Here is an 18,781-nt window from a genome sequence, read left to right as displayed (position 1 = left end):
ATTTTCTTTTACTCTCTTTTTCTTTTATTCTAATGATTGTAACAAACTCATATCGCAATCTTTTTTTAGACCTTATGATTTGTGAAACAAGCTCATAATATCTAAGGACAACTTCAACTTGTATATCAACAAGGTAACGGTATGGTGTGGATCTGTGACACCTTGTATGAAATAAAATTGTAACTAGGATTTTCGAAGTTTAATTCTCTACAAGCTAACAATCTCAAAATGCACAATATCGCGTCTTAATGGTTTGAAAATGGACAAATTTGGGTAATATTAAAAAATGATGTGTGAGTGAAGTTAAGGCCAAAGGGAAGGAAAAGTTGGTCGTAGACTTTTTTCCAGTCTCTTCTCTTTTGTCAATATACATTGATCACTACACGACAAAACTAAGCTTTTTCTCCAGTATTTCAGCCTTTATACAGAACCGAATTTATTTAGTCAAATAAGTATGCTTTTTTTCTTTAGGTCAAAAAGTCAAAAAAGTTATGCTATACATATGATGGAATTACTCTTCTTGTGGAGAATCGCTTTGCCCCTCGTCTTTAGTTATCTACGGAAAAAAGTACAGCTTCTATAGTATCGATCACTCTATACTAACACAATTAGGCATAGAGGCTAGCTTTTGTATCCATACATGCAAAAACAACACCTAAAATATTATTCTTCTTCTTTTTGTGAAAACAGTAATTATATTCGAATGCTTTACACATTTACTCTAAATCATTAACTGTGAAGATAAAGGAAAATTTCAAACCTTTTCTGAGTTTAATGTAAAATAATAATTGGTCCAAATTTGGAAGAAGAAAATGACAAGGTATGGACAAAACAAAACTTTTGGGGTCTGGTCCTTCAGATTCCTCATGGGCGGTTGTGTGCTTCTTGTCTTTTTTTTTCTCGCCCAGATATCTCTGGTTTTACCTTTGAACCAATTTAAACCTCACATAAATTTGAGTACTTTTGAGTTTTAAGCGAAGTTATTGGGGACCTTACACGTTCTGGTTTCGATATTTTAGAGGCTTTTTTATTGGCTATCCCTAGATTAGGTTTTCGACGATTGTTCATTGTTTTTATTTGTTGGGTATCTTTTCTTATGAAAAGTTACACAGACGCATTACTTTGTTATATAAGTTATATATATATGGTTTATACATATAAAACACAATATTTTCACACTTAATTCAGTCCTTTCAATGAGTCTTTTAAGATTTTCCAAGTCATCTCACGTGTACTGTTTTTTTATTCCGTTTTTAGGCTTTTCCTCTTCATCACAGAAATTTAAAGAGCATGGATTCCAGTTTATAAACCAAGTATTTGCAGCTAGCTAGAAAATTTTGTTTCAAGAGAAGTCAAAGAAGTACACCTTTTTTTTTTATCTCCGTTTTTATACACTTTTAAATACCAGTTTCCCCGGTTGGTGGCGAGATATTGACTCCACGCACAGCTACTGCTTTTGAAATATCAAATATAGCTAATGAGTCATTGGTGTATACTAATATATGTGTTTTATTATACTATATAAATTGAAAACATTTAATTACAATAAATATCGTTTTCTTTCATATCCATTCTTCTGAAGATTTGTTATTAAAGAAAGAAACTTGATTACAATTAGTTGCTTGTATTTTATATTTTTCCGATGTGTCTATATATGCGAAAGTCTAAGGGAGAGAAACGAAAATGATGTATATATAATAGAATTATATTAATTTGCGTTGTTATTATTGTAAGACAAAAGGTCATTTTATACGTTTCGTAGATGACTCCTATGATTAGCAAGGATTGATGTTAATCAATTTATTAGAATTTGCCGTGTGCTTTATTCTTCATTGACTATAACTTAATTAAGATTTATGGTTATGTTAATGTATTGAGAATTTGAGATCATGTTGACGTCTAAATGTCAGATTAGTTAATGCATTTATTTTTTCGAAAATAATAATAAATTAGCTTTAAAAGAAAAAAATATTGTTTTTACAACAAATGCATTGTTTGATAGAAAAAAAGACACTTTGATACACACCAAAAAAAAAGAAAGACACTTTGATACTCTAAACTTTACACATACAAACAAAACTAGTATATATACTTCATATCGAGTCCAAATAATTATTACCTTTTTAATACTACCAAAAAGTAGAGTTTCGTTTTCACATGGAGTAGTATATTCTTATTTATGATGGATATTGTTTTATCCTCTAAGATGCTATGTAGATGGACAATGAATACAAATACAGCCATTGTTGAAAAGGCCATAAATGTTTGGATGTACCAAAATGCGAGCCTAATAAAATCGGTGGTTGAATGTCAATTAAAGAACCATAAACCTAATCCATCTCTCTTCTCCTTTATATATACGCACACAACTTATCAAAGTTGTCCCATCTAACAAAACTCTTGTACTTAAGCATGGTGGTTAATCAGAAGATATCCGGCCTTGCATCCGCTATGAACGCCAAAATCATCGGTTCAGGAGAGAGATCGATGGTCTTGGCACACGGTTTCGGAGGCGACCAGTCGGTTTGGGATAAAATAATACCGGTCTTGTCCCAATCCTTCAAAGTTTTGGTCTTTGACTGGCTTTTCTCTGGAGCCATTAAAGATCAAACTCTCTATGACCCTTCAAAGTATAACTCCTTAGACGTCTTCTCTGACGATCTCATTGCTCTTATGGAGGAGTTGAAGTTTGGCCCTGTCGTGTTCGTAGGCCATTCCATGTCGGGGGTGATCGGTTGTGCTGCTTCTATTAAAAGGCCCGACTTGTTTACAAATCTTCTCCTTATTGCTGCTTCTCCAAGGTACGCTTCACTCTTAGTATAACACTTACCCTTAATCATAATTGGAAGTAAAAATCAAAGCATATGTATAATCTATTTCTGTTCTGTATAACATCATTTAGGCCTATATATTGAATCTATTTATAAAATATGATAATATATCTGTAAATAAGATGAAGACCGATGATTTAGAATTTATAATTTACGTTCGAAAGAGAAATCTAAGCACATGCAATCAAAATTATAAGGTTATACAGTCTGACCGATCGTACAAGATTCCTTCGTGAATATGTGTTTGAGGAAAAAGACAAAATAAAAATAATGATTTACAATAATATACTATATTAGCCAATATTTAATAGTTTTTATGTGGTTGATATCTATATGTAATGAAGTGTAACTGTTGCCAAGTGTTGAACATGTGGACATGATCAGCTTCTAGCTTGTTGGATGGATATGACATATGATCACATCTTCTCTTACTTCTCTGCAGTCTACGCATATATACGTAGATGAATATATGTAAACATGCTACATATGCTATCAATATGTCAATAAGACATTCATTTCATACAGATACATCGAAAATTAGAAAAAATGTGTTATGATTTTATTATCATATGATGAATCAATATATTTATTGTCATTTTTAAAGTTAGAAGTACTAAAACTTAACCCATCTTTATATATCACGTGGACCACTAACATACTATATTCTCCTATATATAGAAATTATCGAATGGGAGTTAACTGTTTGAAGTATCATACTTTGACTGATTACTTTAGATATTTATTATAGTTATAGGTGAGAAAGTCGGCCATAATTTAATGCAACAATTGATAATGTTTGACTATATATATCAATGCAACGTACTTATAATATAAAAGAAAATGATTTTTTTTTTTTGCGCAAAGAGAAAATGATATTTAGATGATCAAATTAGTAACGTTACTAGATTGAAATGCAAATAGGTATATAAACAGTGAGGATTACAAAGGAGGGTTTGAGTCAAAAGACATTGACACGATCATTACCAGCATTGGCTCCAACTACGAAGCTTGGGCGGTTGATTTCTCCTCATTCGTGGTCGACTCGAGAGACTCTCTCTCGGTCCAAAGGTTCGAGAAGTCCCTTAAGAAGATGAAGCCCGAGACAGCTCTTGCCTTAGCTAAGATAGTGTTTGGTAGCGACGAGAGAGAGATTTTGGGACAAGTGTCAGTGCCTTGCCATGTCATACAACCAGGAAACGACGTCGTAGTGCCTGTCTCCGTCGCATACTTCATGCAGGAGAAGATTAAGGGGAAATCGACAGTGGAGATCATCGAGGACGCGATCGGGCATTTTCCACAGATGACATCACATTTGGAGCTGCTTGGCGTCATGAGGCGCCTCCTTGAGTTTTAAGGCTTATATAAGAGCTTTGCGTCGTTTGATCGAGTTTCTTCTTGTCTATAATATCGTATTACTAATATAACGAAGTGGGTCTATTAGAATTTTTCATATATGTTTGTGTAATGTGAATGTGTTATTATATTCTTAGCACAATGATTTTCATTTTTAGTGTTTTTTTTTTAAACATAGGATTGAAAGTAATATGTTATAAGTTTCTTTATATCACACTGTCAAATTTTTTATTTCTTACGATAATTTTGTTGTTGTTGAATAAAACATTCCAAGAAAAAGACAAATACATAATGAAAAAGGTTATAGTGTTGTAGACAATTGATAGTGGACTTTGTTTTGGCCATTTTGGCATGCTTGTCCAATGTCCACTACCAAATTATTTTGACCTTCTTGTAAACATACACACTTGAAAATCAACAAAAGCTTGATCCATTCTTGAATGACGTCGTGTATTAAGTTCTTCGTTTGAACGTTCGTTGTTTGTCCGATGTTTTATAAGCCCTATATATTATTACATAGTCAGAGTTTCGACCTAAGATTTCCTAAGTTAACAAAAATAAAAATAATACTATTACCAACATTAAGTAAAATTGGTTGTTCGGACCATATATCACTGGTATTTTTATTAAATCAATTTGACAAAAACAAAATATTTGACCAAACCAAACTTGACAAAGTATCATTGCAATCAGTCGTTGACTTCTGTTTTTATTTCTACTTAGATTAAGCGTCTTGTGGGATGTTTTAAACAAGATATATAGAATGATACGACATTGACCCTGATACAATAATAATTATTTACATAAACATATATTATCTGAAGAGCAAAAACATTATCTGGATATCTGAAAGAACCATATTGATATAATTGGCCTGTTATTACGAACCTTTTTTTTTTTGTTAAAGCTGTTATTAAGAACCTTGATTGAATATGATTAACAAAATACTTATTTATTGTCCGTACGTTTCAGTTTGAATGGATTATTTTGGTGTAACTTGATGTTAGATAGTTAATAATAAACATCGGAGAAATGTCAATGTAGTAAGTGCTCTCATTTCTTTCTTTCGCTTTTGATGCAAGAAGAACACAAACTATATAACTCATACAAAAATAAGATTACGTATATTCTCCTCTATATCGGTGTACCAAAGGTTTTTTAAAAAGATTGAAGTAATCAAAACTCAAGTCTAGTCTCGGTGGCAAGAGAGATCAGACCTCTTTTCCCGCTTTTAACATTCTTTTTTCTTCTTTATCCCGTCGCTTATTTTTTTTTACTAGCGGGAAGATATGTCATCGGCGCCGCCTCCCGGTGGTACTCCGTCACCTCCTCCACAGCCTCTCCCAATTCCTCCTCCGCCTCAGCCTCTGCCCGTTACTCCTCCACCTCCACCTACTGCCCTTCCTCCCGCCCTTCCCCCTCCACCTCCGCCTACTGCCCTTCCACCCGCCCTTCCTCCTCCACCTCCACCTACCACCGTTCCTCCTATACCTCCCTCTACGCCTTCTCCCCCACCTCCCTTGACCCCTTCTCCTCTGCCTCCATCTCCCACAACTCCTTCACCTCCCTTGACGCCTTCTCCCACAACTCCTTCACCTCCCTTGACTCCTTCTCCTCCACCTGCCATCACTCCTTCACCTCCTTTGACACCATCTCCTCTGCCTCCGTCTCCCACCACCCCTTCACCTCCGCCTCCATCTCCAAGCATTCCTTCACCTCCCTTGACGCCTTCCCCTCCACCGTCTTCTCCCTTGAGGCCTTCTTCTCCTCCACCGCCCTCTCCCGCCACTCCTTCAACTCCGCCAAGATCTCCGCCACCTCCCTCAACACCCACTCCTCCTCCTCGGGTAGGCAGTCTGAGCCCTCCACCTCCAGCGAGTCCCTCTGGCGGGAGATCTCCTAGTACTCCATCTACCACTCCAGGCTCTTCTCCACCGGCACAATCTTCCAAAGAATTATCAAAGGGAGCTATGGTCGGGATCGCCATAGGAGGAGGATTTGTGCTTCTTGTGGCATTGGCTTTGATATTTTTCCTTTGTAAGAAGAAACGACGAAGAGACAATGAAGCACCCCCTGCTCCCATAGGTAAAACAAAGATTTAAAATAAATTGAATCTTGAAGTATGACTTATCTACATTTTCTTGAACTATATTTTCCCTTCTACTCGGCTAGATATAATCATTTAGAACGTAATATAGTTGTGCTAACTAGATTATCTACATTTTCTTTTACATATACGTCATTTTCATATATTTGGGGAAATTAATCATGAATATGCATTTTATGATAATTCTATTACATGTTTTTTCTACATTTTTAAACTTGTATATGGATCCATAGAGAGACCGTTTTTATAGATATTATGTTCATGCGTTTCTCAGATGGAGTCCCTTACGGTGGTCAGCAACAACAAAATGCATCACGACGATCAGATCACGTGGTGATGTCAGTGCCACCACCGAAGTCTCCCTCCTCTGCACCACCACGTCCACCGCATTTCATGAGCAGCGGCAGCAGCGGAGACTACGACTCAAACTACTCGGATCAATCAGTTCTTCCTCCACCATCACCAGGGCTTGCATTAGGCTTAGGCATATATCAAGGCACTTTCAATTACGAGGAGCTATCTAGAGCCACCAATGGATTCTCTGAGGCCAATTTGTTAGGACAAGGCGGTTTCGGATACGTGTTCAAAGGTATGTTACGTAATGGGAAAGAAGTTGCTGTGAAACAATTGAAAGAAGGGAGTTCTCAAGGAGAAAGAGAGTTTCAAGCAGAGGTTGGGATCATTAGCCGAGTACATCATAGACATTTGGTTGCTCTTGTCGGTTATTGCATCGCCGATGCTCAAAGATTGCTTGTCTATGAGTTTGTTCCCAACAACACTCTCGAGTTTCACCTCCATGGTTAGAAAAAATAAAAAATAAACTCTCTTATTGTTTCTTGCATCCTTCAATGTTTTCAATTAGTAAATTCTTGGGAATCGAATTTGTGACAGGAAAGGGACGGCCTACGATGGAATGGAGTTCAAGATTGAAGATTGCTGTTGGTTCTGCCAAAGGATTGTCTTATCTTCATGAAAATTGTAAGTCTATAAGATCATGTGTAATAAATATAGGTCATGGTATAATTCCATATTTGTTTCTCAAAATAAATAAATATATAGCTAGGTCATGTTTGTTTACTCGCTAGGCATTTATATATATGCAGGCAATCCTAAAATTATTCACCGTGATATCAAGGCGTCAAACATATTGATAGATTTCAAATTTGAAGCAAAGGTATGATTTATTCTTCCTTTTATTTGTTATTTGGTACGATATTGTCATGAAGTATCTTTGTATCATGTGTCTCTCTTCTATTTCTTAGGTTGCTGATTTTGGTCTTGCCAAGATTGCTTCTGATACAAATACTCATGTATCTACACGTGTGATGGGAACTTTTGGGTAAAGATAATCTTGAAGCTACCAAATATCTACATTTATGCAGTTTTGTTAAAAGTTTATGTGAATCTTTACATATTATGAAACTTTTGGATTTTAGGTATTTGGCTCCGGAATATGCTTCAAGCGGAAAACTCACGGAAAAGTCTGACGTTTTCTCATTTGGCGTTGTACTTCTGGAGCTAATAACTGGACGTCGCCCTATTGATGTAAACAATGTCCATGCAGATAACAGCTTGGTTGATTGGGTAAGTAATATAATTACATGCAAATAATCTAACCTTCACATAATGTTTACGATGTGATTTTTGAATGAAGAAAAACCTATGTGTGAATAATTTGGAACAGGCACGACCTTTGCTTAACCAAGTATCTGAATTAGGAAACTTTGAGGTTGTGGTTGATAAAAAACTGAATAATGAGTATGACAAAGAAGAGATGGCTCGCATGGTTGCTTGTGCCGCAGCTTGTGTTCGGTCCACAGCTCCACGTAGACCTCGCATGGATCAGGTAAATTAATCATTCTTTTCTTTTCTCTAAAGGCATTTACGCTTTCCGGTTTTCAAACTGTATACGGAGTTAGAAACCTAGAACCAAGATATTTTCATTTGTCAGTTCAGTTTAGTTTTTGGCTTCGGAACAATATAACTTACAAAGATTGATTTATATTTGGGTCGTTTTGGTTGCCGCTCCGAATTGGTTTCGGTTAATACCGTGTTCGATCTCAGTTGGTTTGGTATGTATGCCTAGCCTTATATTTTGCTTATTTGATCAGCCCTAGCAATGGGACAAACATGTTTTCTTAGCTACACCTTTTTTCAATTTGCTAAATAGTAGTCATTTTAAAATGTTACTAATGCTAATCGAATGAGTGATTGGTGTAAAAATAACGAGCAGGTTGCACGTGTGCTAGAAGGAAACATATCACCATCAGATCTAAACCAAGGAATCACACCGGGACACAGCAATGTGTATGGCTCATCTGGAGGAAGCACAGATTATGACTCGAGCCAAGACAATGAAGGCATGAACAAGTTTAGGAAAGTGGGACTTGAGACTCAAGATTTATATAGTAACCCAATTAGTGAATATGATTTGTACCCGTCCTGGTCGAGCACTGACGGTCAGACCACACAGGGAAAGGCGACCGGCAATATTAAAAGACCCGGTCAAGGTTATGGTTAAAGATGCAAGAAATTACATGTTTTTTTTTTTTTGAATTCTTCTTTTTAACTGTAAAGATTTGAGGAAATGTTTTAACTCTATTGAACTACGATCTATATATGATACACTTATATGATTTTGTATATATATTTTTTTTCATTCTTTGGTATCTTTCCATAGAAGATGTGATGCTAATAATAATACTCACATTGAGGAAAAAACAAAGATTGAGGTTTGGTTTGTGCCGTTTTCTTTTCAATCATCAATTAAACAAAAAGAAATTTTCACAAAAGTGGACGAAAAAAGATTTGCTCTCACCGTTTGTCAAAGTGAGAACTGGTTTTCACGTTTTGTCTTTTCATTCAATTTCGGACCAAATTACCTTGGGAAAACTTAATAATGGCACAAACCAAACCGTGCAGCAGTTCGTATCGGTTAAGTTGACGGCGTAAACCAAACCCTACAGCAGTTGGTTTCGGTTTAGTTGATGCGGTTCAGTTTTGAAAAAGACAAAAAAAAAAAAAACTGAAACGAAGAAACCGAGAAAACGAAAAAGAGAATAACGGAGAGATTGAGAGAGAATCAGAAAGCGAAACGAAATTCAGTATCCATTGCTTCAAAATTCGACATAACTTCGAATTGTTGGGTAGTTGAATTGTGCCACTGAACTCCCACATCCGATGAAGTGAAACTTACTGTTTTTCCCGGCGAAGCCAAGAGAAAGTTACTGTTTTTCCCGGCGAAGCCAAGAGAAAGTTACTGTTTTTCCCGGCGAAACCAAGAGAAAGTTACTGTTTTTCCCGGCGAAGCCAAGAGAAAGTTACTGTTTTTTCCGGCGAAATTTGAACCTCCGGCGAAATAGCATCTTTAGCTATGGCTGGGAATAAAGTTAACGACGAAGTCCCGAGGAAGCAGCATGGTCCAGGGAAGGAGAAGCGTGTATTAAGAGTTTCCCCGCGGAGAAAACGCTCTGCGACAAAGGCAACGGAGGAACTGGGTTAGAATCTCTAATTTACCGTTTGTTGTCTTTGGGTGTATCAGAATTGTAAAGCTTGTTTGATTAAAGTGTTAGAATTTGTCGGAATTTAGCATATCTTTAGGATGAAAAATTGAGAAGTAGAATTGGAAATCTCTGTTTCCGCCAAAAATATGATTTTGAGTTATAATCTAGAAAATGTCTGTGTACGTACACTACTTCTGTTTGCTCAACAGTATATGACTTTTAATTGCAGGTAGTCCAAGTGTTGCTCCGACTGAAGATCTTACAGTTGAAGAGTTACCACCAAGACTCTTTGCTCTAGACCGGTACCCTTCCGAGACGAAGATGAACGCGTACTCTAAACCGGAGTACATTTCTCACATAGCAAAAGTACTAAAGGGGAAACCAGAGATGCAGTTTCTTCTCGATTCTCCATTTGGGAAACTTTTTAAAATACCCAAAAACAAGGCATCTTTCAATGCTAAGCTTGTCCTTGGACTAATATGCCGTCAGTTAGTGACAAAGAAGGTGAATGAGATGTGGATTGTATTCGGCGGTCATCCAATCAGATTTAGATTAAGAGAATTTAGTATCTTAACTGGGCTGGAATGTGGGAAGTATCCCAAGAAGAAAGACGTTGATGATGTTATCAGTGTGAAACCTGAGTGTGAGAGTGTTTGGAAGACTCTGTTTCATGAGAGGTTTGGGGACACGGTTCCAACAATTGCTGATTTGGTGAGCTGGCTGCAGGAGGAGGAAAGCATGGAGGGGTGGAAGCAACTGGCACTATCTCTTATTATTTTGGTTGACGGTGTGGTAGCGGCCCACAGTAACCCCAACAGGCCTACTTCGAAGACTGTCGAGACTACTAAGAACCTGGAGTTTTTCTGCAAATACCCATGGGGAAGGGTGTCCTTTACCCGTACTTTGGGGAGGATAGCAAATTTCCAAACTCCTTACGATGCTCAGAAACTAATAAGGGGTATACTTGTAGGGTCTTATGCACTCCATGGTTTCCCATTAGCTCTCCAGCTTTTAGCTTTCGAAACAATCCCATCAATTGCTAAGCTAGGACCTGATGATGTACCTAACAGGACATTTGCTGAGAGGTCTATCCATCGTCTTGCCTCTCTGCGAGCAATCCGGACATCTCGCATTTTGGAGTGTGAGGCTGCTGATGAGGTGTGTTAAATTGTGTATGTACGTACATAATAAGTAAATGTACATTATCTATGGTTAACATACTTATTTGTGTAGGTTGAGGTCAACTATATTGTGAAACCAGGTGATAATGTTTGTCCTCCATCTCTTTCATGGGATGATGAAGTTGATGATCCAAGGGTTGATTACATTGAGGCACTGTTGATAGATGGGCACCAGTGGCAGGAGGATGAATGGGTTGGAGGCTATGCTAGAGTACCAAAGCAGTCGCGCCCACCACAACTAGAAGAGACATGTAAGTATAAGTATAAATGTTTTTTTTACAAATTTTTTTGGTATTGCACCTAGAAGAAAACCAATTAATAGCAGCAACTGGTCTATTGTAGATGTTAAGAGGAAACGAAATGCACCGGGCCCGAGCCCTAAAGAACCTGTTATGAAAAAACAGAAATCTGAAATGGACTGTGATAAAGAAGAGACTGCTGAGGATTGTTTTGGAGAGCCTGTGCCTGAGAGGTTTATTGTTGAAATGAGGAGGTCTTTGAAGGAGCTGGAAGACCAAATGTATCCAATGCATGAAGATATGAAAGACTTTGTCCGTGACCAGATACGTGCTGCCCTTGATCCAAAAGGCAAAAGGCCAGAACAAACCATACCTTCCCATGATTCGCGGGAACCACCTATTTCTATGGATAAGGCACCGGTTACTGCGAAGAAGCCATCGAGAAGGATGTCTACAAAAGGAAGCACTGGAACGAGAAAGTCTTCAAGGTTGACTCGTGTTTCTCATGATGTGGACACTCCTGCACTTTCTGTTGGCTGTAATTCCAAAGAGGAAGATTTGGATGTCCCTGGAGTACATACCACTGCGGAAGAAGAAAACCTTCAAAGCCGAAGAAAAATGTTTCTTTTGCTGTTGACACTATTGAGGAACCTGATTCCAATAAGGAAGATATGCAAGGATTCATTGATGAACATGTAAGTCATGTACGTACATTGCTAAATATTTTATAATCCATATGTATAACTGTACTGTCTGGTTCGATACAGGATGGCGCTAATAATGAAAGTGATTTTACTGCAAATGATGGATTGAATTCTTCTGCCGCTGAAGAAGAGATATTAGACACTGGATTTTTAATAGTTCCTTATGCTGGATCCACACAATCCCATCTGGTATGTCGTCTACTAATACTCTTAACAATCTGTTTAAATGGTGTACGTACATATTCGCTTAAGAAGTTAGTTAAACTATGTTTCAGGATAGAGGAAATATTGTTGTTGGTAAGACTGTCTGCTTAGGTTCAATGTCTGGGACTGTCTTTGTAACACAGGAAGAGAGGCCTGTGGAAGAAGCTACTGTTGACACCGAGATGGAAGAAGTTCCATCTAATGTGTCTGCAAGAGTTTCAGAGGTAGATCTTCTGGTAACCGTTATATACAGATTTCCATGACTATATGCATAACTATTACATTAATTTCTTCACTTATCTAACGCTTAACTCTATGGTAGCCTATGTTTCAGGATAATGGACCAAAGGATGTTGCTGAACCTGGCTTAGTTGGTACCCATACAGGGGCCGATGAAATAGCTGATGCTGACATAGAGATGGTAGACACTTGTTCTTTTTCCATATGTGTACGCCCATAAGACTTTGCAAATTATTTTTGTTTCAGGAAGAAGCAAGAGATGCCAGTGCATCGACTGAAGCTAATGGCAGCGAGTCAGAAGAAACTTATGAGCCTTCTGATGGAGACACAGCTCACGTACCTGCCACAAGTGTACGTACATTTTTGTCACTATGTTCTGTGTACATATATATTGTTTCATACATTACTAAAAAGTTTCTTTCCGATGCTAAATTCTACAGGTTGAGGCGGCAGGAGAATCCAAATTAGTGACAGTGATGGAAGTTGAAATACCATAGAAGACCCACAGTGATCCCCCGTCACCATTTCAAGTAGTTAACAATGTAAGCTAACTCTTGCAACAAATAAAATGTACTATTTACTGTTCAAATGTATAAAATTTATATTATGCAGGTCATATGGGAGTTGGATACCAAAGCCGTTTGTGATTTAGCTGCAGCCACTGATTTGGAGGTAACAATTTGTGTGTTTCAATTCTTATTTTCGGAATAGCATACATAGGATTATATGTGTACATTATATATACTTGTGTACGTTAACTTGCACAGGTAGTCATGGAAGAGCCGTGTATTGTCGAGGGGTCTGTAGAAACTGAGGATCCTAACCCAGGGTCAGATGAAGCAGACAAGACCGATATTCCTAAAAATAATGTATGTACCTATTTTAAACATAGAAAAACGTATGAAACTGTTGTTGACAATCATATTTGTTAACAGGATGAATCAGACAATGCTGCTGCTGTCGAAGCAAAAGAAGAAAAAAAATCGTCCCCAAAGAAAGTGAAGAAACAACTTGTCTATGAACAGGATGATGCCCATCCTCATGGTTTTAAGGCAAAAACAGTATTGGTGCCCGATGTACCAGCTCAACAGATAGAGGTTGTTATCAGGGCTGGAAATGTCTCATACAACCCCCTGGACGTGGTTGACCCTTCAAAAGTAGAGGAATTCAGCAATATCATTAAAGGACCCTCTGTGTAAGTACATTATAGTAAAATGGATTATTTAATATCTCAATCATCATTTTTAAGGTTGTTATCAAATATTTTTCTGGATTTTACAGGATTCACACTCTTTTCGGGTTTCGAAAAGTGCCCAACGACTTTTTTGCGAACCTTCTAACACCTGGTGAATGGGTCGAAAGTACGGTACGTTGCATTTATATACGTACATTCCTTGTTATAAATTGTACATAGATGATTAAATTTTTCGTGGAAGTGTACGTACACTGATATATTTTTTGAACATTTCAGCATTTAGAAATGATGGCAATGTTGATGTGGCACAAGAACGGGGAACAGATGATAGCAAACAGATGTATTGTATTGGACATGATGCTGACGCATCTTCTTACCAAGCGGGTGGGCGACTTCAAGAAGTGTATTAATAAGAACGGGTTCAAATGGGGTAAATTACTATCCGACATTGCTAATGGAGTTCACATAAACCGTGAACCCAATATAAAGTGGATGAAGGATGTCGATGTTGTGTATGCTCCGATGAACTGGAAGAGTGAACATTGGGTTGTTTTGGGAATCAACCTTAATGAACGGCTAATAACTGTGTATGACGCTTTAATATCGCACACGTGGGAGTCGGCTGTGAAGGCGAGAATGACTCCTATTTGCGAAATGATGCCGTACTTAGTCAGAGCGATGTGCCAGGATGTATTGATTTCTCCGTACTCAGTTGAACCTTTTGAGTATGTGCGTTGTCCTACCGTTGCTCAAAACCCAACTACAAGAGATTGCGGGCCATACACGATGAAGTTCCTGGAGTTGCTTGCGTTTGGACACCCTTTTTCGGATCTGACAACCATTCGAGAAGCAGATATGGTCTTCTACCGTCAGAAATACTCTGTTGACATCTACGAGCACGGCAAGCGGGAGGCCGGTACTGTGCACTTGGTTTAATCGTCCAAGAACAATATTCTGGTTCTTTGCAACCAATTATTATGAACAAACCTGACTTATATATATGATTGCAACTACATTTAATTTGGAGATTGTCAGAAGTTAATTTATTGTCCTCTATCATATTGTCGTACACATCGTTCACTTATAATTACATAATGTAAATGTGTACGTACATATCTATATGTCTCGTACACTGCATATTAACTTTATAACATAACTCAAGTGATAAATTGATTTGACAGCCAACGCTTACCAACACAAGTATGACATTCATTTCAACCGTAATTGCCCCAACCAAATTCACAGTAGTGGTTATTAAAGTGAAGAAATTACTGACGACCTCTGACTATCTCATTTCAAACATGGTTAACCCGACTCTTCCCGACGATTTACTCTCGAAGATAGCTAAGAACCTGGCTGACCAATGCTGGTCCGACCTTGGTCCATTGGTACGAGCCGGCACTCGTGGAAGAGACATTGTCTACCGTCCGGATGTCCTCAAAGATGCCAATATTCTCACCTTGTGTGACTCGCCCGATGACTTCCAAGCTGGAGGGGCCACAATCCCTCCGGATCCGCTGATGAAGGCCGACATCGAACATTTTTCTTAAGGTGTTTTGCAGCTAATAATCCCACGGCCGTGTATTACGAAGGTATTCGTGTTCTAACGCATGAACGAAACATCAATGGAGCCATCAGGCTCTTACAGCGTCATGCTCCAGTACGAGCAAATGCAACACTTGCATGCGCCATTGTATTCATATGTGCTGGGTATGATTATATGGGCGGCTTGTTTCTACAGCTCTTCACCCGCAACCATTATCCATTGGACTCGGTTGCCACTCGAGTTTTGGGTGATGAGTTCATCGAGGAAATAAAGAAGTTTGACCCTCCATACAGCAATACATATGGTCCTACGTTCTCTTATCCTACCAGCCATGGAATTAGTATGCCTCCTTGCGCCTTATATTGTTACATGGTATCAGGAGCTTTCCAAAACGTTTGCAACCGCTGTTACCTCTGGTCGTGTGCCAGGCGTGTTAGTCAAATGCTATAGTTATTCCATTCTACTTTATATGTTTGTTTATGTTATCCGCTATGTTATGTTTCAAATTATGATAAGCCTTCTACTATATTGTTTATGTTTATGTTGAAATTATATTATTGCTTAAGAAATTTGCAAGGTGTGTTATGTTTCTCAAGTTGAATATTTTTCCGCCAAATTCACATATGATATTTAGACACTGCAGTAAATGTAAATTTGGATATTAAAATCTAAGCGTCCACAACTCCGTACACGTGCATCTACCAAATAATACTTAGAGGTTTTTTCTTTGTCTCGGAAAACTAGATATGGACGTTCACTAGCATGAGATATCAACTCTAACGTACACTAAAAAATAACACATGCAAACATATGAGGTCTTTGGTTTGTCTCATAAATGGTGATATTTATGAATGGACGTACACTAATAGTACACTACAGCGTACACTGTCTGTTGAGTAAATGTAGAAATGTAAATATGGACGTACACTAAAACGTACACTACAACGTACACTGTTTGTTGGGCAAATGTAGAAATGTAAATGTGGACGTACACTTAAACGTACACTACAACGTACACTGTTTGTTGGGCAAATGTAGAAATGTAAATGTGGACGTTCACTAAAACATACACTACAACGTACACTGTTTGTTGAGTAAATGTAGAAATGTAAATGTGGACGTACACTAAGACCGTCAGTAAAACGTACACGTCTAGTTTTAAGCTGTTATTAAAAAGAGGTTGCTCATAACAACGATAACAAATTATATATGGAATACTATTACTTTGATTTGACAATATGAATACACATAATCACTTAATACCTTTGCAATAAATACAACCATAACTTACCCAACCATATCTTCAATGATGCTTATTTAAGTGTTCAAATTTCATTTTCTCGAAACACCTTACTCCTAAATATGACAAACCCAAATATTCCTGACGATTTGCTTGCGAAGATAGCCAAGAAAATGGCTGACAAATGTTGGTGGTACCTCGGACCTATGTTAAAATCCGGTCCTCGTGGAAGAGACATTGTCTACCGTCCGGATGTCCTCAAAAATGCAAACATTTTCAGCATGTGCGACGATCCCGATGACTTCTACGCGGCAGGCCACGATCCAAATGACATCAACTCCGAAGATCGCTATAGATCCTTCTTTCAACGGTGCTTACAAGCTGGTAACCCCACGGCTATTTACCATGAAGGACTGCGTCTCGTTACACATGAGTCTGACATCCAGGGAGCTATCCTACACTTAGAGCGAATCGCCCCAAGGAACGCCGCTGCAACCCTTGCATGCGCAATTCTTTACATATGTGCTGGTAATGCTCACATGGGTGGTGTCTACCTTCGGCTCTTCGGAAGCAACCATTATGCTTTGGAATCGGAGGACGCACGTGACATTTGTGAGGAGGTGCTAAAAGATATAAAGAAATATGGTAATACTTTAAAATACACATACGCTAACAGTTTTTCGTTCCCGGAATGTGTTGACGTAAGCACTCCTGAATGCGCGGAGGTGTGTTACATTAGATCGAGACTCTTCAATAATCTTTGCAACCAATGTTACATCTGGTTGTGTGCTAAACGGATTAGCCAGATCCTGTAGAGCTCACATTCGCCACGATCCTGTCATATTTATAAGTTTTCCATGCAACAATATGTGAGCTTTTTACGTTGATTATCAGTAATGGAAGTTTGTTTTTAATTAAATTACCACTTTGTAATTGATTGAAACATACTAGCTCAAAGTACTCTAATATGAGACATCATTAAAATAATAAAATAATAAAATATCTACGTACACGATATATGATAATGTACACGTGGCATAGTTTAATTCCAACTATAAAGATTACATAGTGAGCGACGATATTTGTAAATGAAGACAAAAGGAAATTTGTTTGACGTCGTATAACCCATATATAGAAGATTTCGCTCCAAATTAATTACTCGCTGTCAAATACACTCTAGAAGTGACCTCCATCACACTCTCATTAATATCTCTATTAGACGTACACGGTTACCGAGCAATGTACTCAATTGATTTGGCAGATAAAATAAGTAAGTTAATGTTTATTTGAAAAGATTGTTAGTAAATGCGTTGACCCCTAATATAGCACTATACATGAAGCCATATTGTTCCACTTATATGCCATACAAACAGACGTCAACTCAACCTTCTGTCAGAGAACGTAATGAGTATTTTGTAGACGTACACGGCGCGATTATGAGAGGTACACAGGAATTTGTTTAAATTAAAAGTTACTAATATGATGCACTAAATATACATCCACGTCACCCACCCACTTACATTGATGGTTATTCTCCTCTTTAAAACTCATGACAAACACACTTAGTTGAATACACAAATCCGTCTAGACCTCCTCGTTTGAAAAACAATGCCTTTCCTACCTCCGCTAACCCCTCCAACCGAGTTGTACCTAGGAATCCAATTGCCAAACCCCATAAGCATACTTGTCAACTACCTCCCCGTCAGCCAGACTCCCATAGAGACGCTAAGGAACTTAGTCTACAGTTCTGACATCAACACCCTTGCAATCGATGAATTCATGACGTGGCCGTCGTTACTCCAACCGGGGTCTCCCTTCTGGCCATACTTCGAGGTGCTTGTAGAACGTGGATCCATCCCGGCGGTTTACCTTGAAGGTGTTCGCCAAGCGAGCAACTTCGTGACAGTAGCTCAGGGCCTTTCAGTCATGACAACCGTCGCTTTATCTGATCCCTTTGCTTGCTTCGCAACCGGTTTGTTCCTTACGTGTACCGGTAATCACTTGGATTTCCTCCCTATCAGCGAAAAGTTCTGGGAAATGACACCCACCCTTGAAGCTGGCCACGCGGTTGCAGAGATGGTGATGTATCACATCAGCCAGCTTCACACTGAAAATGCTCGCCGCTGGGAAAGGTCTTGGAGGTTTGTCCACCCGCCGAGTTGCGTAGGGTAATGCACGTTCCATCATGGCTGCAGGGTTTGTTTTTTCTACTGGTACGCCAGGGAGATGGCTATATTCTACTAGAAGCAAAGCTGCTAAGGTCTAAGCTACTCTACTCGGCTCTACTCTCGAGTCTTTTGGTATGACGGATGCACACATATTTTGCAACACATGTGTATGCTTCGTTTAAAAAATTATGTTTTTTGAATCGTTCCAGTTTATTTATCTTATCTTATGAATTTCCCTTTATATAAACTGCCTGTCCTTTTTTATGTTTC

The 18,781-nt window shown here is 38.2% G+C and overlaps 1 protein-coding gene and 5 pseudogenes across 6 annotated transcripts; all 6 read left to right on the top strand.

Annotated features, from left to right (window-relative positions):
• The first annotated feature begins 2,056 nt into the window (after positions 1-2,056).
• Positions 2,057-4,483, top strand: AT3G24420 (alpha/beta-Hydrolases superfamily protein). The gene is made up of 2 exons (NM_113349.4): positions 2,057-2,801; positions 3,753-4,483. Exons 1-2 carry the CDS (start codon positions 2,413-2,415, stop codon positions 4,183-4,185), a joined length of 822 nt encoding a protein of 273 aa, NP_189085.1. The 5' UTR covers positions 2,057-2,412; the 3' UTR covers positions 4,186-4,483.
• Positions 4,484-5,766: 1,283 nt separating this feature from the next.
• On the top strand, positions 5,767-8,950 carry PERK2 (annotated as a pseudogene). Its single transcript has 8 exons — positions 5,767-6,269; positions 6,566-7,090; positions 7,183-7,269; positions 7,395-7,465; positions 7,554-7,630; positions 7,728-7,875; positions 7,976-8,137; positions 8,525-8,950.
• A 714-nt stretch (positions 8,951-9,664) lies between these two features.
• On the top strand, positions 9,665-14,493 carry AT3G24390 (annotated as a pseudogene; the record flags this gene model as incomplete). Its single annotated transcript has 14 exons — positions 9,665-9,788; positions 10,024-10,952; positions 11,028-11,226; positions 11,318-11,787; positions 11,862-11,909; positions 11,982-12,107; positions 12,194-12,358; positions 12,457-12,543; positions 12,609-12,713; positions 12,975-13,034; positions 13,130-13,231; positions 13,298-13,557; positions 13,644-13,728; positions 13,834-14,493.
• A 365-nt stretch (positions 14,494-14,858) lies between these two features.
• On the top strand, positions 14,859-15,550 carry AT3G24385 (annotated as a pseudogene; the record flags this gene model as incomplete). The annotated part of the gene is made up of 1 exon: positions 14,859-15,550.
• Positions 15,551-16,465: 915 nt separating this feature from the next.
• On the top strand, positions 16,466-17,158 carry AT3G24380 (annotated as a pseudogene; the record flags this gene model as incomplete). Its single annotated transcript has 1 exon — positions 16,466-17,158.
• Positions 17,159-17,951: 793 nt separating this feature from the next.
• Positions 17,952-18,515, top strand: AT3G24370 (annotated as a pseudogene; the record flags this gene model as incomplete). The annotated part of the gene is made up of 1 exon: positions 17,952-18,515.
• Between the last annotated feature and the right edge of the window lie 266 nt (positions 18,516-18,781).

The sequence above is a fragment of the Arabidopsis thaliana genome, chromosome 3 (genome assembly GCF_000001735.4).
Source record: "Arabidopsis thaliana chromosome 3, partial sequence".
In the NCBI taxonomy this organism is placed as follows: Eukaryota; Viridiplantae; Streptophyta; class Magnoliopsida; order Brassicales; family Brassicaceae; genus Arabidopsis; species Arabidopsis thaliana.
This window is presented reverse-complemented; position numbering and strand designations above follow the sequence as displayed.

Excerpts from the sequence above, each read along its gene's own strand:
- AT3G24420 (NM_113349.4), top strand. The coding sequence starts at position 2,413 with ATGGTGGTTAATCAGAAGATATCCGGCCTTGCATCCGCTATGAACGCC. Across the intron at positions 2,802-3,752 it reads CTTATTGCTGCTTCTCCAAG|GTATATAAACAGTGAGGATT; the intron begins GTACGCTTCACT and ends AAATGCAAATAG.